Below are 19,253 nucleotides of genomic sequence, written 5' to 3'. Positions count from 1 at the left end.
CAAGAGAAGAAGCTTGGAGGTGTGGGAGGGTCTCATTCGAGGAAAGGCTCTGGGTTCATTGTTTTTTCATGAGGCCTGCCATCAGAGCATGTTTGTGTGGTAATGGGAAGATCCCAGTAGAGAGGGAGAAAGGAGAAATCAACAATACATAAGAAAGAGCCCATAACCACAGCTCTGAGGTTTAGAGGAGGAAATTCCAGTAGGTTCACAGATTTGGTGACTGGAAATGCAGGATTCCTGGATGGTGTCCCTGAAGCATTAGGCAACTTGGGGATGGTGGAGGGCAGCCCAGAAGTGTGAGAAGAGGAGGGACAGTAGGAAGCCATCATTGCAGGGAACGGGGAGGACATTTACTAAAGAAACAGTAAGACCGGCAGGAAGTACTGACAGTTCAGTTGAGGTTGGTGATCCTTAATGGTGGTCAATCTCCAAGTACTCTATTGCATGGATTTTTTTCCAGAAAGGTTCAACTTTTCATGCTTAAGGGAGGTTGATTCAGGGTTAGGGTTGCTGTAGGTAGGTTTTCTGGAACGGGGATAAGCTAGGGAGTGCCCCAGGATGGAGCAGATAATCAACTGGGCAGTCCCCACCCAGAAGCCCAGACACTGGCAAACCATTAAGGCTGAAAGGCCCATCCTAGAGGGGTGGGGATGTCCACAGCAGAGGAGACTGAGACAGGTTATTCTGTACTTGTTTGGAAGTCAAGGCAGACCAGCAGCAGTCTAGCGACAGGTAACAGGGTCCAAAATTCAGATATAGATTGAAGAAGAGGAGGACTACTGCTTTTATGGAGGGAGTGGCAGAATGGGGCCATGGCAGTGGTCCTGGGGGAAGCCCCTCCTAGGAAGGGGTCCAGGACACGAACGAGGCACAGAGAATCTGGCCCCATGGCTGAGAACAAACAGGACCCAAATCAGAGGGGACACCAGGTTGCAAAGGGGTTCAGTTTCTCATCAGAATCACCTGGGATACTTGTCAAAAGGCAGATGCCCCAAGCACACGAAAGAGCTGCTGAATCCACAAGGCCGTGGTGGGAACCTGCATTTTAAACAAAGATTCTAGGGGATTCTCTTGGCTGCCCCAGGTCTAGTGTGTTGAGTTGCCCAGTCATGACATTTCTGGCTAGAGACCTTTTAAATTTCAACTGTCTAAAATGGGCATTGGGCTATAGCATTGGAGGTTGTTGGGCTTGAAGATGAAGTAGCTCTAGCTTGTATTTTTAAAATTGCTAATGGAAAAGCATTCGTAAGTCCTGGCGTTAATTGGAGGGGTTATGCCCAGAATGTTAAAGAACAACAATGGGATAGAATGGAACAAAGTCAAATCAACTAGACTAGACTAAACTAGGGTTAAGAAAGGGGAGAAAACATCATAATGCATCACATATAGTGAAGTCTTCATTCAGGCAACTTTGTTTGCACTCACACGAACATCCCAATGCATGTGTCGCTTCTGGAATTTGATGTAAAACATATTTCTTAAAGTGGCTGACTGTTAAAAAGCCAGAAAGCCCATAACTCTAGCTGAGTTTCTCTAGCCACCCGCCTTTTACTGCTGAGGACATTCTCCACTCTCTAAAGAACTGTCTGAAGAGTGTGAAAAAGAAAATGCCAAAAGCTACCAGTGCGGGAAATCTGATGCTGCCTAATCAGGACCTTTTTGTTATCATGATGCAAAATCAGCAATGTCAATGACTGATGAAATGAGCCCTGCCTTAGAATACTTCATCTCAGTCTGCGGAAACTGCTTGAAACATGGGTTTTGCTGCAACAAAAAACAAGGTCTAGCTTCTAAGCCCTCTGGCATTTCCTTTTTCTCTCTACTCTTGCTCACAGTGCCCAGAAGCATAAATGTCTGATTTGATCTGGTAGATCCTAGTGGCTAATGTGGGTATTCTATACTAGGATGGCTGCATAATGACTTGGCTCCGGGTACTCTGCCCTTCCTGGGATTCTAGAGCTTCCCTGGGGGAGCCCTCTCACCTTCCTTTGCCAGTGCAAACCCTCAACCCAGAAATGGTGCAGGGGTCTCACATTGGCCCCATTTTTATGGGCTCTGAATCAGATCAAGGCCGCCTGCCACCTGTGGTTTTTGGTCTGTGCATCTATTGAGGGTGAGCTCCCATAGAGGCACCTGTTTCCTCTATGTCCCCAGCTCCATGACAGTGTCTGAAACATACTGGCTAAAACAAAGGACAGGAGAAGCCCCTGGCTCCTGTTTATGCCCCAGAAAGTAATGTCCCAATGTATGACACAGACTGAGCAGATTGTTTTCCTCTAGAAGACTTGTGTGTGGCGTCCCTGTCAGCTTTTGTGACTCACTGATGGAGGTAGTACTAGAACCTCTCATTGCTGGCCACACTGGACTTCAAGGCAAGTTCACCATGAGCTTTTTTCCTTGTCTCCTGGGACTTCCTGCTACCTTGGGGCCGCGCCAGCACCAGATGCCCCTGGCAGATGCTCCTGTTTAGGCATCTGAATCACTGTCCCAAGCAAATGGTTGTTCTTCGAGAGAGGCTGCTCTGGAAATGTTCATTCTCCTTAATGTGTGTCCTAGAGATCAAGTTGCTATAACACAGTCGGGAAATTGATAAGTAGAACTTGTTCCAGTTTTACTCCTTCCCGTCTTTGGGGCCTTTGTGTTTTGTATTGTCTACTTCCTCTGATATTAAAGTATATTTTAATGAACAGTTTTTGTGTTGAGATAAATTGCTTCATAAAGTGCTTTGAGAAGTAATTGGGCTCATAGAAAACACAGCTTGGAGCTGCTTGGCCTATGAAGCCCCAAATATTTAATTTGGACTCCTCATGTTTAGTCAATAAAAGAAAAAATGCTACAATGGGAATTTTCTGCTAGTTGTGTGTTCTTACAATGACAATTCCTCATAACCCAGGTACCAGGGAGTAGCGTGGACAGTTGTAATGTGACTTGGCTTCACATCCATTTTTGGGTATTGCCCTTATTGAGTAGGTCACGTTGGCCTCTGTGCAGACGCGTCTGTGGAGTAATCAGGCGTCCACTTCGTTTGATTCCTCAGCTCCTGCGCGAATCCTGACCTTCAGTGGGACAGTGACTACTCCATGGATGAAAGACATTGTCTTGCCTTGTAAGGCTGTTGGGGACCCTTCTCCTGCGGTCAAATGGATGAAAGACAGGTAACCAGTAACCCAATGTATGCCTTCAGTGAAACTCTAAGAGATTACATCTGACATACTTAGGTTGGGTCTAGTGGTCTCCTAATTTTGTGTTTGTTTATATTAGTGAATACTCAAGGAAACCTACCAATTCTTCTGAGATGAGGCAGAGAAGAAATCTTGGCTTTAGCACTGAAAGGGTCTGATTTATTGTATCAACCCTCTGTTAATTCAGAGCCTTTTAATTCATGAGAGAATGCTTGCAAGGAAAATAGTCGAACCAACTCAATTATTGTGAATGTTTGCTATACCCTCTCAGATAAATTGTCCATGTAACTGAGATGAATGTACCCAAGGTTATTGTGTGACTTAACATCTATCTCTTCTTCTTTAAAGATAGCGAACTAACCATAACTCAAATACCTTGAGAAAGGACTTTAAGAAATGGAGTACATTAGGACTTTGCTAATTTAAAATCTGGTTCTCCATACTCAATAGTAATTATTAAAATAATAGGAGCCGAGATAGAGGGAGAGAGTGAGATGTGGTCTGTCCATATAACTTTTTAAAGTGCTTTATCTCTATTCAGGAGAAGAAATTAGGATATACGTAAAGGGTTGAAAATTCATTTATGAGCATAGAAATGTGATATAATGGATTCAGAAGAAAGCCTATTTTCAAGCAAAAGCACTTAGAAGGCATAAACTATAGAAATAATGGCTTGGTGTAGTGACCAAACTGTAGAAATAATAATGGCTTGGTTTAGTGACCACTTTTCTCATGCATTTAAAGTTGGTTCATCCAAATGAAATATGTAGCTCCCAAGGCCAAGTGGCATTCTGCCTATTGTGCGAATGACCCCAGAGGACTGGACAGTCTGCCACTGGAGCAGTGGTTATGATGGCCACGCAGTTCTTTTTATACTGGGGTAAACTCATCACCCTCTTGAGATATCACATGTCATTTTTCATGCCAAAATCATGAATAATTGTGACTTTCAGTGAATCTAAAAATGATCCCAAGGTTTAGTTTCCCCTGTATGATTTGTTCAAACTGGCGCTTCTGCCTACAGAAGAAATTCCCAGAATTGCCAAAATGAGGAGATCTCCAGTGCCCACAGAATGGAGTAAAGAAGGACCCATCAGTCTCTAGCATGGATGAGGAGCCCATTGACCTGAGCCAGAATCTGGGCCCTTGACGCAGATCTCGTCTTCAGCACAACATTTTTTACAAAGGAAACCTTCAGCTACACAGCTATTGATTGTTTTCATTATGTAATCATATTTAGTTCTTTCATAATGCAAGAAATATGAAGCTTTCAGACGTGTTGTTTGCTTCACAGAGAGTCTTTATGCTTTTCCCCAACCTCAGCTAATTTGGATTGTAATTTCTTTAATCTGTGCATTTTTCTTCCTGTGAGGCAGTAACGGGACACCCAGTCTAGTAACGATTGATGGGCGGAGGAGCATCTTTAGCAACGGAAGCTTCATTATTCGCACGGTGAAAGCAGAAGACTCTGGCTATTACAGCTGCATCGCCAATAACAACTGGGGATCTGATGAAATTATTTTAAACTTACAAGTACAAGGTACAACATCTGAGGACTCTTTTTAATGATATCTTTTACATGTACACTTTGTATGCAAAGGGTAACATTGAACACATTTTAAAATCAGCCACATGTTCATTTGCAAAATGTAAACAAATCAAAGAAAATAAAAAGCATTCACAGCCTCAGAAATACCAAGATACAAAACATCTTTGCATACAGAATGCCTAGTCTCTTTTTTCTTTATGCGTGCATGTCTAAAAAAGTCCTTCTTAATTTCCATTAATTGCACTGTTTACATATGTGTAAGTGTATCCCCAGAAAACACAAACAAAAAACAAGTCTGAATTGTGGTCTTTTTCGTATGCTAATTAACCCCATTTTTATATGCAGTGTACTTTATAAAATGACAGTGACTGGAGCTCTAACTAGATTTCTATAATATTTAGCTATGTATTTAATACTAAGTATTTTTCTTGATATCATACACAAAATGTGCACAACTTCAAAAGATTGTCATATGAAAATTTTGTGTAAATCCCGATCAATAACTGATTGAGTTCAGATTTGTATGCACAGCAATATTTTATTAGTAGAAAAATCAAAGTGTGTGCCTCTTTGGATTTAGGTGTTGTCACATTAATAGATTACAGCAAGTAAAAGTAAAATCAATACTGTTCTCAGTGGGATGGAAGGAAAGGAAAAGGACTATATTTCTAAAAATACTGCAAAATTGATCTTGAATTTCAAGTTAATTGAAGTCAGGATAATTCGAGGGCATTTTGGAAGACAGGCACTATATTATGACTCTAAAGAGATAGGCCAATATATCAGGCTTCTCTCGGAGGAAAAGAGAAGGGAATTTTATATGAAGCTTTATATGAAGCTTTCTATATGATTTGGATAACCTGATTCTGAATTTAGTGTTTCTGTCCTCAGAACCGGTCCAGACTTATTTACCAGTATGTATTCTACAAGCCTTGTAAGAGAGACCAGTTCATGTTCTGCAGTTCAAAGGCCTGCTTTTGATTTTCAGAGGGGTGTGTGTATGTGTGTGCGTGCGCGTGTGTGTGTGTGTGTGTTGCATCTTGGAGGAATAGCTTAGAAAGTGAAGATTTTTCCAGTTCTTTTTCCCACTAGCTACTTTTCCTCCTTCCCCTTTCCCATCCTGAGAAGAACAGAACTGCTAAGTGGATGCCATTTATCTTTTCCATTTAAATTTCATGGCAGAAATTCATAGTAAAATGAGGCATGTATACTTAGTAAGTTTAAAGAAGATTTCAATTAGTGATGAATAACTCAGACAGTCAAGGAACTAGTGAGGAAATGCGTTAGATATGAATCCAAGAAGAAATGTGGCTGATTTTTTAAAAAAAATAATAGATTCACTCTGTTCTATCTCTTTAGCCCAGGATATCAACTAAATAGACATTTTGACAGAAGTGAATTGCTTATTTTGGCAATCTAAAACACTTATTTAATAAGTGGCTGTTAAAAATGAGTTGGTAAATGACTGTTCAGGAAAATTAAAGATGTGAAAAAACTAATTCTTGTTTTCTAAAAACTGTTTCCTCTCTAGTTCCACCAGATCAGCCTCGGCTTACAGTCTCCAAGACCACGTCTTCCTCCATCACCCTTTCTTGGCTCCCTGGAGACAACGGGGGCAGCTCCATCAGAGGTAATAAGATAGAGATTGTACACAAGAGTTGATTAGTTGTGTGATCCACATGCCAATAAGTGACACATCTTCAGCAAATGACTGGTATGTGTTAGTTTATTCTCCCCAAAAAATACATATAAACAGTCCCTCCATTACCTAAGACAGAAAGCATGCATCTATTTTTAGGATATTTGTTGAAACTCAAATCATTCATCCAAGGATGCTTATTCACAGAGTGAAATATCAACAGTTGCAAGAAAGAAAGAAAAAAGAAATTTGGGCATCTCTTTTTTGAGATTCTAAATACTGTTTCTTTTTTATTTTGTCAACACAATGTCATTCATTTATGTAACCATACGTACTGTCCTGACTTAGAAAGTAATAAAAGACAGAAGACCTAAAGTGTACATGTAAAACAATCTATTTGCACAAAGCCTTTGCAATTAGTTCACAGTTGAGGTATATAAACAAGGTTTTGTTTTTTTGAGATGAAGTCTCACTCTGTCACCCAGGCTGGAGTGCAATGGCACTATCTTGGCTCACTGCAACCTCCACTTCTCCAGTTCGAGGGATTCTTCTGCCTCAACCTCCCAAGTAGCTGGGATTACAGACACGCACCACTGCGCCCAGCTAGTTTTTGTATTTTTACTAGAGACGGGGTTTTGCCACGTTGGCCAGGCTGGTCTCGAACTCCTGACCTCAGGTGATCTGCCCACCTCGGCCTCCCAAAGTACCGGGCTTACAGGCGTGAGCCGCCACACGCGGCCTAAATGAGGTTTATATGGAAGGAGTGAGCATGATCATTCTAGTGTAGGTGGAGTTAAGCTAGAGACAGAAGATACACAGGAAAGAGGGCCTGAGCCATAAAAGAGGTCCCAGGGCTGGGGAGAGAGAATAGGGGCTTAGACTTCCTAAGGCAGAGAACACCCTTTCTTCTGAGAGAGAAGGAAGGCTGGGAAGTAAACCAGAAGTCAGGAGCAATTCAGAGTGACTTCAGTGGTGTGCTGGATCAGCTCCTTCCGGCTCCAAGAGTGAAGTGCCCCATCCCTTCCCAGCTTTGCACTCAGTAGCCACAGCCATCCTAAGAACATTCCCTCACCATGGAAATCAGAAATGCTACAAATAAGAGCCTTTTTTCTCCTCTCCAAGACCAGTTGTTAGACTTTTATCAGCATTCCAATGGGTAAAGGGAAGATCTTTCTTTCTTTTCATTTTTTTTTTCAGGAAAGAAAAAGTAAGGTGATTTTTTTTTAAAATAGTGGTGAGGATGTGTCTATGGATTTGAGGATCATGGGATAGGTTTGTAACAGCTGCCTTGTGGAATGCACAGGGAGTCATTAATAGATGAACAAAGTCATTGCCAAGAAGCTACAAGGACCCAGCTGCAGATGCACAGCACAAATTGTAGGAGTCACAATTATCACAGTTTAATGACTTTCTCTTCTGTTTTGTTTTGTTTTTTGTTTGAGATGGAGTCTCACTCTGTCGCCCAGGCTGGAGTGCAGCGGCGTGATCTAGGCTCACTGCAACCTCTGCCTCCTGGGTTCAAGTGATTCTCCTGCCTCAGCCTCCCACGTAGCTGGGACTACAGGCATGTGTCACCACATCCAGCTGATTTTTCTTATTTTTAGTAGAGACGGGGTTTCACCATGTTAGCCAGGATGGTCTCAATCTCCTGACTTCGTGATTCACGTGCCTTGGCCTCCCAAAGTGCCGGGATTACAGTCCTGAGCCGCCACACTTGGCCTAATGACTTTCTTAAATGATTCTGGACAGCTGGGAAGAAAAGTGGATCACAGATTACCAGTAACATAAGCATGACCAGAAGTCTAAAGAGTGGGAGAAACGAGGCTCCTTGTTGAAATGGCCTACCAAAGGTTCCAGGCTGACTAGAGAACCTTCTTATAGGAAAAAAACGGGGGGCATCTGGGGATGGGCTCAAATGAAATGAGGCTTGGATTCTGCAAGTGTGAGAGCATGGGAGAGGTAGAATAAGAGGGGTGTCAGAGCACAGAGTCCTCGGGATGAAGCCAGTTTTAGTGAGGGAGAGTTTCCAAGACAAAGATAACCCAATATTCCTGAAACACCATAGTGGCCAAAGCCATTGCCATCATCAGGAGGTGTCGTAAGTTGTGTGCCCACACTGATGGACACTGATGGCACTGAGGATGATAGCAGGGGACAGGGAACTATACAGGCCTATCACCAAGGATTAGAGGAGTTTTTTGAGGTGACTTCAAGGGTGGAAAGTGGGAGGAAAGCGGAATCCCTATAATGTGTAGGGCAGCTGGAATACAGGCTGGGATGTGGCTGGGAGCAGGTGCACAGATATCACCTGTCAGGTACTGAAGGAGCTTTCCGGAAGTCAGATGAGGAACACAAAGGCTCAGGAAGGAGCAGGGACCCTATGGCTACAGAAGTCCAGTGGGGAGGGAAGGCTGAAAGGAGTAGGGAAGACACTGACCGTGACCTCAGAAGGAGGCATCAGAGATGAGTGTGGAAATCAGCAAACCTGCCCATTTGGGTTTAGGAGATACTGTAGTGTGCAGGGAAAAAAATGCTTTTTTTTTTTTTTTTTATTAAAATGGAGCTCCACAGGACAGAAATAGAAGGTACCAACCCATTGTTGCAAAGACACCATATTCCAGGCCTGCTAGCCAGGGTGGAGAAGGAACATGGCTGTAGATAACAGGGATGAAGGAGCTAACAGGAAGAATATTTCAGCATTCACGGGGGTGAAAAGCATGGGCTTCAGGCTGACTGAAGGGTCTGTGTCCTCCTTTCTGCACGTGGGACTCACCACTTAGCTGCTCTGGATCTCAGTATGGGAGAGTCATCACTGTTCCATAGACTTGCAGAAATCCTGTAAGCAAAGGGCTCAGGACAGGGCTTGGCAGGGAGTGAGTGCTCAAGAGTGGACAGTCATCGTTAGTAGTTGTAAAAGTAGAGGCAGTGGTCCTGTGGAGGAATGAATTGTTAGAGGAATTTTTCAAACTAAAGAGAAGCCAGGTTACTGTCAGAATATTGGAATGACTGCAAGACTTGGAGTTGTTTCTCCTAGTGTCTATGGATTGTGAGACCAGGAGTGCATGAGAAGTGAGGCAGTTGAGGAAATCTCTACTCCCATTGATAACGTGTCCCTTTCCCAGAGATTCAGGTCTTGCAAAAATAACTCAGCTTCAGCCTACGTCTGCACTCAAGGATTCAGGCACGTAAGATCTGAGGGGCAGATACTGAGCAACTTAGTATTCCCTGCTGCCCAATATGGCTTTTAGAAGAGAATGAGCAGAAAAGTGGTTTAATTTTGACCACACTATCCAGCAATACTTTGCAGTGATAATGTCTGGTGTGGCCCAAATGACTCACTAATCAATACATCATGGCGCTTCTCCCAGGCTGGGTTAAATTTCCTGGAGTCAGAAAGAGTGAAAGTTCCTTCTGAAGATTCTTCAGTTCTGAGAACGTTCATTCTATTACACACACAAAATGCAAACGTCAGCCCACTTCCCGTAGAAAGCAAACAGTGCTATGTGAATCTTTCTCATTCTCTGCAGGATACATACTGCAGTACTCTGAGGACAACAGTGAGCAGTGGGGGAGTTTTCCAATCAGCCCCAGCGAACGTTCCTACCGCTTGGAAAATCTCAAATGTGGGACTTGGTATAAGTTCACACTGACAGCCCAAAACGGAGTGGGCCCAGGGCGTATAAGTGAAATCATAGAAGCAAAGACCTTAGGAAAAGGTAGGTGTGCCTTCTCGTCGCTTCTAAATGTCCTCCGTTTTCCCAGCCAGAAGGGGAGATTGGAGTCATAAAAGATCCATCATGTTTTATGTTTATGTGTTTGAACTTTGTCATTCCTCAGATGGCTTCAGCAGTGCCACAGCATAATGAGAGGGACAGCTGGACCTTCCAGAGTGTTCTGGTCCTCTCTTTTATTGTTTCATTTGCAGTTAAAGAGAAGAATGTCGTTTGAAAACCAAGAGCGTGGTGAACGTGAGGTGCCAAGGCTGTACAGCCATGAAGCGTGACACTTGCCCTGTCAGCCGTTTTGAGGCCCCATTCTCCCTTAGCCAGCCCATACCCCCACCTTCCTATCATTTCCGCATTGCCACATAGCCCCTGCTTTTCAGAGGGAAAATGATGGGTAAATTGTTAACATTTCAAAATGAGTTGCATTTTTTTTTAATCTAAAATGTGGACTTTCAAGGAGATGAACCCCAAAGAAATGATATTCGGAGAAAGAGGTTTTGTCCCAGGAACTCCAGAAGGAAGGAGGGGTGATGCAGCTCTGTGTGAGCATAGGGAGAAGGTGAGGAGATGTCTCTGCAGGCTTCCCTCCCATGGGAGTCCTATCAGGTGGGGTGAGGTCAGATGGCAGGAGAGCGAGTAATGAGATGGCAAGGGTATTATTTGTGCCCGGTGCCACAGTTTTGAGTAACAAGTAGTAAGAGGTCAAATGATCTGGGATTGATTTATGCAGAAATATATCCATTAGGTCCCTGGGCTCCAAGACGAAGTGTTTAGTTGTGGAGGAAAATCTGTTGGTGCTTCCCAAATCCAACTCTGTCTTCTCTTGAGTCAGGTTCATCACATGAGGATGGAAAAAGGTCAGCCCAGCCCACTGCAGTGCAAACCACAGAAGGAAACCCATACGTGAACGTCGCATTGTTCTTTAGGGAACTCTAAGATACCCCAAAATAACCTCTGCCCGTGCAATTTTCCCTCACACACCCAGGTCATTACAGTTGGAGAAAGCCTGTTGGTCCATAAAGTCTCTATTAATGGGACAAGTTGCCAGTGCCTGTGAGCCAGACTTGAACTGAGCTCCTGGCCTCGCTGGAGGAAGCAGTCTGAGGGAAGTGCGTGAAGACGCTGATGGCCTCCCCATGTGTCCTGTGAGCTGACCTCCATGTGCCTTCTCCCGCAGAGCCCCAGTTCTCAAAGGAGCAGGAGCTGTTTGCCAGCATCAACACCACTCGCGTGAGGCTGAACCTCATTGGCTGGAATGACGGCGGCTGCCCCATCACCTCCTTCACACTGGAGTACAGGCCCTTTGGGACCACGGTTTGGACCACAGCTCAGAGGACCTCTCTCTCCAAGTCCTACATCCTGTATGACCTGCAGGAAGCCACCTGGTATGAGCTGCAGATGCGGGTGTGCAACAGCGCTGGCTGCGCGGAGAAGCAGGCCAACTTCGCTACGCTGAACTACGACGGCAGTAAGCTGGCTGGCTTCGTGGCCCTCCTGTTTGTGTCTTGCGGAATGTGCACGTGGGCCCTGCCCCTTTCCCATCGAACATCATCTTTGCCATAGTGTGACCAGTGCCCATGGAGCCCATTAGGCTTTGGGGATTCAGTGAACTCTGTCTGGGGCTCCCTAGTTCATTATATCCAGATGACCATCACTGTGTGTCCAGAAATAAGAGACTCAAATGAAATGAGGCTTGGATTCTGCAAGTGTGAGAGCATAGGAGAGATAGAACAAGAAGGGTGTCAGAGCACAGGGTCCTCGGGGAGAAGCCAGTTTTAGTGAAGGAGAGTTTCCAAGACAAAGATAACCCAGCATTCCTGAAACACAGCAGTCGCCAAAGCCGTTGCCATCATCAGGAAGTGTCGTAAGCTGTGTGCCCACACTGATGGACACTGATGGAGTCTCAGTGGGGAGTCATGGGGCAGGAGTGATTTCTCTCAGGGCTGAAGGACTCTTGACCATGTGGTTCTGTGCTTGTGTTGATGTCTATGAGCTAACATTGCTTTTGTTGTCTCCCACCCCTTTCCCCACCTCATCCCAATCCACATAACAACTTTCTTTTTTGCACTCATTACGCCCTTAAACTGCATGTGCGAAAACAATTTTCAATGGTAAAGGAGCTTATGTTAGTCTCTGGGCAGGAGCAGGGTCACCGATGGAAATAGGATAATAGAAATCCATGAACACGTGCACACACACAAACTCACACACACTTGCCACTTGCATTTACTTTCCAAAAACTAGGATGGAAATAGGATAATAGAAATCCATGAACACGTGCACACACACAAACTCACACACACTTGCCACTTGCATTTACTTTCCAAAAACTAGGTGAGGTGTCTCTTGACATTAGTTAACCAAAAATAAATGGTTGAAAATCTCACTCATTTTTTCTGGTATCAAGGGCCATTTATTGCTAACTGAACAAATGCTAAGCCCAGCGAAGCTGAAAGGGAGCGTGTCCTTGACTGTAACTTAGTAGGGGAACTTTAGAAGGTCCCGGTAGCAGCGCGTTGATGCTGATTTCTCACTAGGGGAACAGCAAGGATTGAGTTAGGTGCTCTAATTGCAAGGTAAAAATGGCAGCAATGCATCAGGATGAATTGGAACTCCAGCGCAACTCTCCTCAGAGCCTTCTATTCGTCTTCTGTTGGTCAGGCTAGACCACAGTGTTGAATGACTTAACCCAGAAACACCGAACCCTTTATTGACAGTTAGCCAAACCAAGACCAAGTTGGAAGTACTCCTCTACCTGTGGGTGATGCTTTGTGAGGAGACATCTTTCAATGAAGTCACTCAAAACTAAGGGCTGTGAAATTAGACAGAGGCAACCCATGGAAAGCATCAGCCCTTGAAGAGAAAGGTTGCCCTCTGGAAGAGTGATTCTTCCTCTACTTCGTGCATTCGGGAGGCCGCTTTATTAAAGCTCCAGCAAGTAGCTCCTTGGAGCACAGTTTATGCCATCCTAAGAAGAGTGGCTGTGAACCTAAGGACCCACAGAAATGACCACAAGGAGCTAATGAGGTGAAGTTGCCTGGGATTTTCATCTGATCAATTTCTCCTATAATGTCCGGATGGCTCAGAACTGGCTCTTCCTGCTTCGCACACAGAGCAGACCTACCCCAAATCTCCTGTCCAAGGTCATTTTTCCACAACACCCTCCTCCGCCAGAGCCCAGGGTCTTCCTGGCACTTCTGGCCTGGGTCTCAGGGCTGTAGGAAGACCTTGAGCTTGTAGAAAGCTCTTCTAGTGTTGGTTACACCAGCCGGGGTCCCTAGCCTCTGCAGGGGCTCTGTCCTATGGCCCCAGAATAGCCTATGCCCTCCCAGACAACAACTTTTCTCTTCAGGGGCTGATGCTTTTCATGGGCTGCCTCTCTCTAATTTCATAGCCCTCACTCAAGTGACTTCATTCAAAGGTGTCCCCATCACAAAGCATCACCCACAGGCAGAGGAGAACTTCCAAGCTGGTCTCTCCCCATAATGTGGCTGAATTACTTGATCTTACAAAGTAAAGAACTTTGACACTTACCAGACACTTTACTTAGCGTTTAAGGGTTCATCAAAATCCTCTGTTAACCAGCACACATTTGAGTAGTAAGTATCTTTTTTGCTTTAGATCATTGTCTTACAATATTCACTTTCTGGTCCCCAGCTTCTCTATAATATGTGCAGATGCCTGGGCACCCAGCTTAAATGTGCACACTGATGATATGCTCACAGCTCATGATTTAATTAGAAAACTACTCGTGTAGAATTTGAAACTGTGATTCTAATTCACAAAGTGCTCTGCGGATTTTAAATGTTTGTCTTCTAAGAAAACATATCATTTTCTCACTTTAAGATCCCAAATTTTGAAAAATCCTGCAAGCTACCTTTACATTTTGGAAATATGAAATCACTTTATGACAGTAAGAAATAAGACTGCATATTTATATTTTCCTTGAAAGAGATTACAGATTTCTTTGGACCAAACTTATGAATAGATAGCTTTAATATCTCTATTGTCACATCTGCCTGAAGAACTTTTTTATCTTGAGAAAACCAAGATGGACAGCCTACATTCATATCACTCAGGTTTCAGAGTCCTCCATTTATCGATCTCACTCTTTCTTCTGCCATTTCCTTAGCCAAATGTTTCTGCTTGTCCTTGTGTTGTCTTGGTTTTGCAGACCCATCCTTATGGGCATCCTGTAAGTGCCTCTTCCCTGAATTTCTAAGCATTTGGAGACTTGGGTTTTCACAAAAACACTTTAAAGTTGGAAAAACAGTCTTCTTGGCTTTAGCGGAGATCTCAGAGAAACGAGGATTCCATTATCCCTGCTCTGCTCACTAAATGCGGGATAAAGACCATTTTGCTGGGAGAGAAATTATATTATTTTTGCATTCTCTTTTCCTGAAGTGCTGACTTTCTGGCCCTTGCTGTATATGGAAAGTGCAGTGGGGTGGAGCATCTTACATAATGGAGGGTAGCAAAATACATACCCCATAAAAGGTGGATGCCTGTGTTTAGATCTCTGCATCCATTGTACTGAGCATCTAGATAGAAGGCAGCTTAAGATAACTCAGAGTTCATTTTCCTTCAGTGTTTCCTTATAACTCGAAATAATCTGGATTTTGTAGCACTATTTAATAATGCCTGATCAAAAGTAGGCTCCTTTAGAAACCTGGATGGGTCCCCTTTGAAAAGTTGTCTGTAGCTCTCGTACTCTTAGATGGCAGCTGTTGAAGTAGATTTGGTCTTACACCTGTGACAAAAGCCCACAAATAACCTAATCACAAGGGATTTGAGCTTTATGCCAGTGTATCTAGGACCCTCTCCCTGCACATGTGCTTCTGTCCATTTGCCCAACCTTTTGTTCATTCTTTGATGTGCAATTTTTTCAAGTAGTCTCTTATCAGTTGTAGTGTGGGTGACAGTCAAGGGAACACTTAATTCTGGGTAGATGCATGTGGCTTTTGTCAGCACCGAGCCTGGGCCTCATGCTTTCAAGTGCCTGCGCTCAGTAGTGTGTCGCAAAAGGAAGTCCTTTTCAAATGTGCGCTATAGAATAAGTTGGAAATTCAGGCAGAGGGAGGGAAATAAATACGAAAATAAGTGAGCCAGGGCCTAGAAAAAGAGTTCTTTTCATTTTTCATCATCTCCGACACCCTAGGATCACACCGCGATTTTTATAACCTATCATCCCTAAAAGCTCCACCATGCCGTCTTCATTAATAGCCATCTAACACCGTGGCCCTGCTTTCAGGTACAATTCCTCCACTCATTAAATCAGTTGTCCAAAGCGAAGAAGGGCTGACGACCAACGAGGGGCTCAAGATGCTGGTGACCATCTCCTGTATCCTGGTGGGGGTCTTGCTGCTGTTCGTGCTCTTGCTGGTTGTGCGGAGGAGGCGGCGGGAGCAGAGGCTGAAGAGGCTTCGAGGTAGGTCTAGACCCTGCTGTCCACCTCCGCATGTCCCTTGCTGCTCTGCAGCCACCGGGAGAGATGCCAGCTGGAGAACAAACCTCAAAAGGGAGTGACTCTTCCTTCTCTGACCCAGGTCCCCCCACTGCCTGGTTCTCTGATGTTCCTTCAGCGACACTGCAGAGCCTCAGGGAAGAACAATAAGAATGTTCCTAGCTCGGTCAGAAATCAGGCGAAAACCAGCCCGTCCCCTAAATCCTAGCTGTTGGTCGGCAAGGAAAATTAATTTTTTAACTCTGGTCTCTATAATTTTCAGTGGGTCCAGCAAAGCCACCAATTATGACTTTCTATGAAAAGATCTATCAGATTTGCTCCAGGAATGAGAATTATTTGACTGACTAGAAGTGGAAATTGAGGGCTTAGGGTACTGGTGAAGCATTGTGAAGCAGACGACACATGCCATCCCAAATTAGAAATGGGAGCTGAAGCCTGGTGTAAGAGTTTCACTCTAATGAAGCAAAAAAATAATGAAGGCTGGAGAAGCCAGGCCAGATGAGCTCCATTGTGAACAGACACCATGATTATAATGTCCAGCCCCATGTCGTTCTGTGTGATGAGGCTGTTCTCAGCTTCTGGCCAAGAGCCCTTACTTGCCCTTGCTCTGCAATGTGAGGACAAGGAGTTATTTCAAATATGAAACTGTGCAGAAGTGTTCCGAGGTCCTTTGCCCTTTACCGGTGAGGGTATTTAACCAAGCCACTTTTTCGGTAAAGTGCATTACAAGGTATTTTCATTTTAATATCAGTGTAGTGTGGGATACTTCTATGCAGCATCCTGTGTATGTTTCAAAGTTATGTTCAAAATACAAATCTGGAAGCGCTGTCTCCTCAAAACGTATCCCAAACTTTACTGATACATTTAGAAAACAATGACGTCTTCTGTAAATACTTCATTTGACCATAATCCACTTAGAGCAGAGAACGTGGTAATATTTTCACCTGTCTTCACTTATCCAAAGCACCCCTTTTTATGGAATTCTAGTACATTTTACGATCAACTTGCTTTTGCTCTGCCAACAAGTTACAGTTCCGAAGTACATTGTACTTCATCTGTACAATTAAGAATCTGTCCATGTAAATCTCCTGCAGCCCAATAATTCAGGTAAACATCAGTCTCCTTGAAATGTTCTTTCTCAATCGTGCGAACCAATTATCTTTTAATTTTGCAGACATTACTTGAGTGAATGCTAGGTGCTTAATATGCAAAGATGAAAAGAAAGAGCTTTCTGAACTCTGGGTTTAAGGTAGGAGGTAGGCCCATAGCAGCTACCAGTAAAAGAACAAAACTGTCATGAATACAGAAATAGGGCTTCAAAGAAGGCCTACATCAGTGAAAAAGAAGGACAGATTAATCCCAGGTGGAGAGGGAAAGGGAGGCCACCTCAGTGCTAAGTAAAATAGAACTACAAGTATATAACACAGCCCATTATGGTGAGAAGTTCCATACAACACGGACCGTGTTGAATTCCGTTCAGTTCATGAGTGTTCATCACTAAAATACAAAAAGGATGTTTTCATAACCTTGTTCACGGTGGCCTGGACTTTAGGAGAATTGTTATGAGATACCAAGGGTGTCTGTCCTTGTTACCATTGGATAACTATGTCTAACTACTTGCATTTAGAAGGCTATACGTTGTCTGTATGACATTTCTAAAAACCAATAGTAAATATTTCTTATTAATGATTTCGATTTAATCACAAGAGTTAAGCATCTAGGTAATGCTTCTCATCAGTCTACACCCTCTGCCAAATTCAGCTTGTCTTCTTTTCCCTGACTCCTATCGCTCTCCATCCTTCCCAGCTATGATTTTATTTTTCCTATTTACCTTTGAACTTGAGCACCCCAGCAGTGCATTTCCTGTCGCTGAGAGTGCTTCCTGATAAAGGTGCTGTGGACTCTAACTGAGTGAGGCCTTTGGGTTGAAATGATGACCCATGCATCCTGTATTTGAATTCTTAGTAGTTCTTTGTGATTTAATTATTGCTGTATAAGGGCTCTCTCCAGAAAACATCCTGGGGCTGGCGTTTTAATTCTTGGTCTCTCTGCTTCTAGACACTAGTGTTTTGCAGTTGGGCTCGGTAAAAAGAGCAGTCCATCACCTCAGAGAACATGGCCTTTCATTCCCCAGAAACAGTTTTGTTTTCTTTGTTCTGGGGAAAAGGTAAATCCAACACAAAGGTTTCAGTAGGAAGAAAATAAGTGCTGGGGCAAAGATTCCTAAGAGAGGTTGAGGAGCAAAGGAGTTCAGAAAATAGCTTGCCGTGGCACAGAGGTATCTGCAGTTCCGCATTTTGTACATGGCTAACAAAGGTTCTCAAATCAAGAATCTGACAAGAGGGCAGTCAGGATGCCAAGGATTGGGTACACAATTTCACACCACTTCTGAGTGGCAAGTTTTAATGTAGACACACTGCAATAAATGCAATTTGACAAACCACTGTAGATTATCTACCAGGTGCAAGATGGAACCTTTTTTTAAACTATTGGTAACATTTGCTTGTCGACCATTTCTATTTGATCACAAGAGTTTAGCTAGGTCCTAGAGAGAGAAGAGATTTCTAAGACTCTGAGAACTATAAAAGGTGACATTGTAGTGGCAGTGGGTCAAGACTTGCAAGGGGCAGACTCATCTCCATACCTGTGCAAAGCACTGCCATAAAAGGACAGCGCCAGAGGTGAGGGTCATAAAGGGGAATCAATGAAAAGTCAGGCCTTGCCCCTGAAAGACCTTTGTTTCTTAGCCCTGCAGGGCCCTGAAATGTTCATTACTAATACAAAGTATTTTCAACTCACTCATGGAGGGAAATTGCAGCTGCCGAGTTTAAAGGAATAGGTGCCTATGTGTTAAATATCCGGATTGCATTAGTCGAATCACCCAATTACAAGCGAACCCACATGAGGTACAGACTCTGTGCCTGTGGAAGAATAAGTTTAAATATATTTACAGACTCTACAGACAGAGTATTTTGATTGTCAAAAGTAAGGACAACATTTCTAGTGACATGTCAGCATTGCCTGAGCAACCATCTATCAGGATCAGAAATGGAAATAAGGAGATTTGAATTATAGAAAAATATTATAGGGATCCCCAGTGAATTAGAGTGATTAGGTGAGATCAATTTTATATGGTTGAAATTGATCACATTTTTCAATTGCTAGAAACCACAAAAATGTTTATAGGCTGAGTATGTTTTACTGTATAGACAAGTAACCTAGTTAGATGAATATAATATGATGTTATTTTATGTAAAATTTTAGAAAGAAAGAAAGAAAATGGGACTCTAGCAGTGTAGTCAACCTATATTCTCTCTTCCTGAGTACTTTACTAATTTTAGAGCATAGCGACCTCCTAAACTCTAAATTGCCTGCAAGTGCCCACATTTTTTTAAAATCTATAACCTTATCCAGGAGTTCAGGAGCTGCATTTTGCTTTTAATGGTGCCCTGGTTTTTCTTCAACTTCTAGATCCTTTGAAGTGCAAGGTTATAGAGTGAGTCACTGGTTGGGCCTGAGATGCAGGCAGCCCCAACCTTATAAAATGTGATCCCATGTCAAGTAATCAACTCCAATCTTTCTAAAAGCCTCCTCCTTTGGTATGCATTTATGCAAGAAAGCACAAGCTAACTCGGCACCAGTTAGCGTGGGTCAACCTGCAGGACTTCAAATAAGCTAAAGATAAAAATCAGTG

General features: G+C 43.4%; 1 protein-coding gene across 2 annotated transcripts in view; it reads left to right on the top strand.

Annotated features, from left to right (window-relative positions):
- Positions 1 to 19,253, top strand: part of DSCAM (DS cell adhesion molecule) — an 825,379-nt gene that overhangs the window by 757,524 nt on the left and 48,602 nt on the right. For both annotated transcript variants that reach the window (XM_017956431.3, XM_031664941.1), the window contains exons 22-27: positions 3,038 to 3,155; positions 4,559 to 4,722; positions 6,263 to 6,361; positions 9,898 to 10,086; positions 11,273 to 11,563; positions 15,347 to 15,523. In XM_017956431.3, the coding sequence (XP_017811920.1) occupies positions 3,038 to 3,155; positions 4,559 to 4,722; positions 6,263 to 6,361; positions 9,898 to 10,086; positions 11,273 to 11,563; positions 15,347 to 15,523 (1,038 nt within the window). The remainder of the gene's footprint in view (positions 1 to 3,037; positions 3,156 to 4,558; positions 4,723 to 6,262; positions 6,362 to 9,897; positions 10,087 to 11,272; positions 11,564 to 15,346; positions 15,524 to 19,253) is intronic.

Source organism: Papio anubis, chromosome 4 (genome assembly GCF_008728515.1).
Source record: "Papio anubis isolate 15944 chromosome 4, Panubis1.0, whole genome shotgun sequence".
NCBI classification, from domain to species: domain Eukaryota; kingdom Metazoa; phylum Chordata; class Mammalia; order Primates; family Cercopithecidae; genus Papio; species Papio anubis.
The sequence above is the reverse complement of the archived record's forward strand: the minus strand, read 5'-3'. Positions and strand labels throughout refer to the sequence as shown.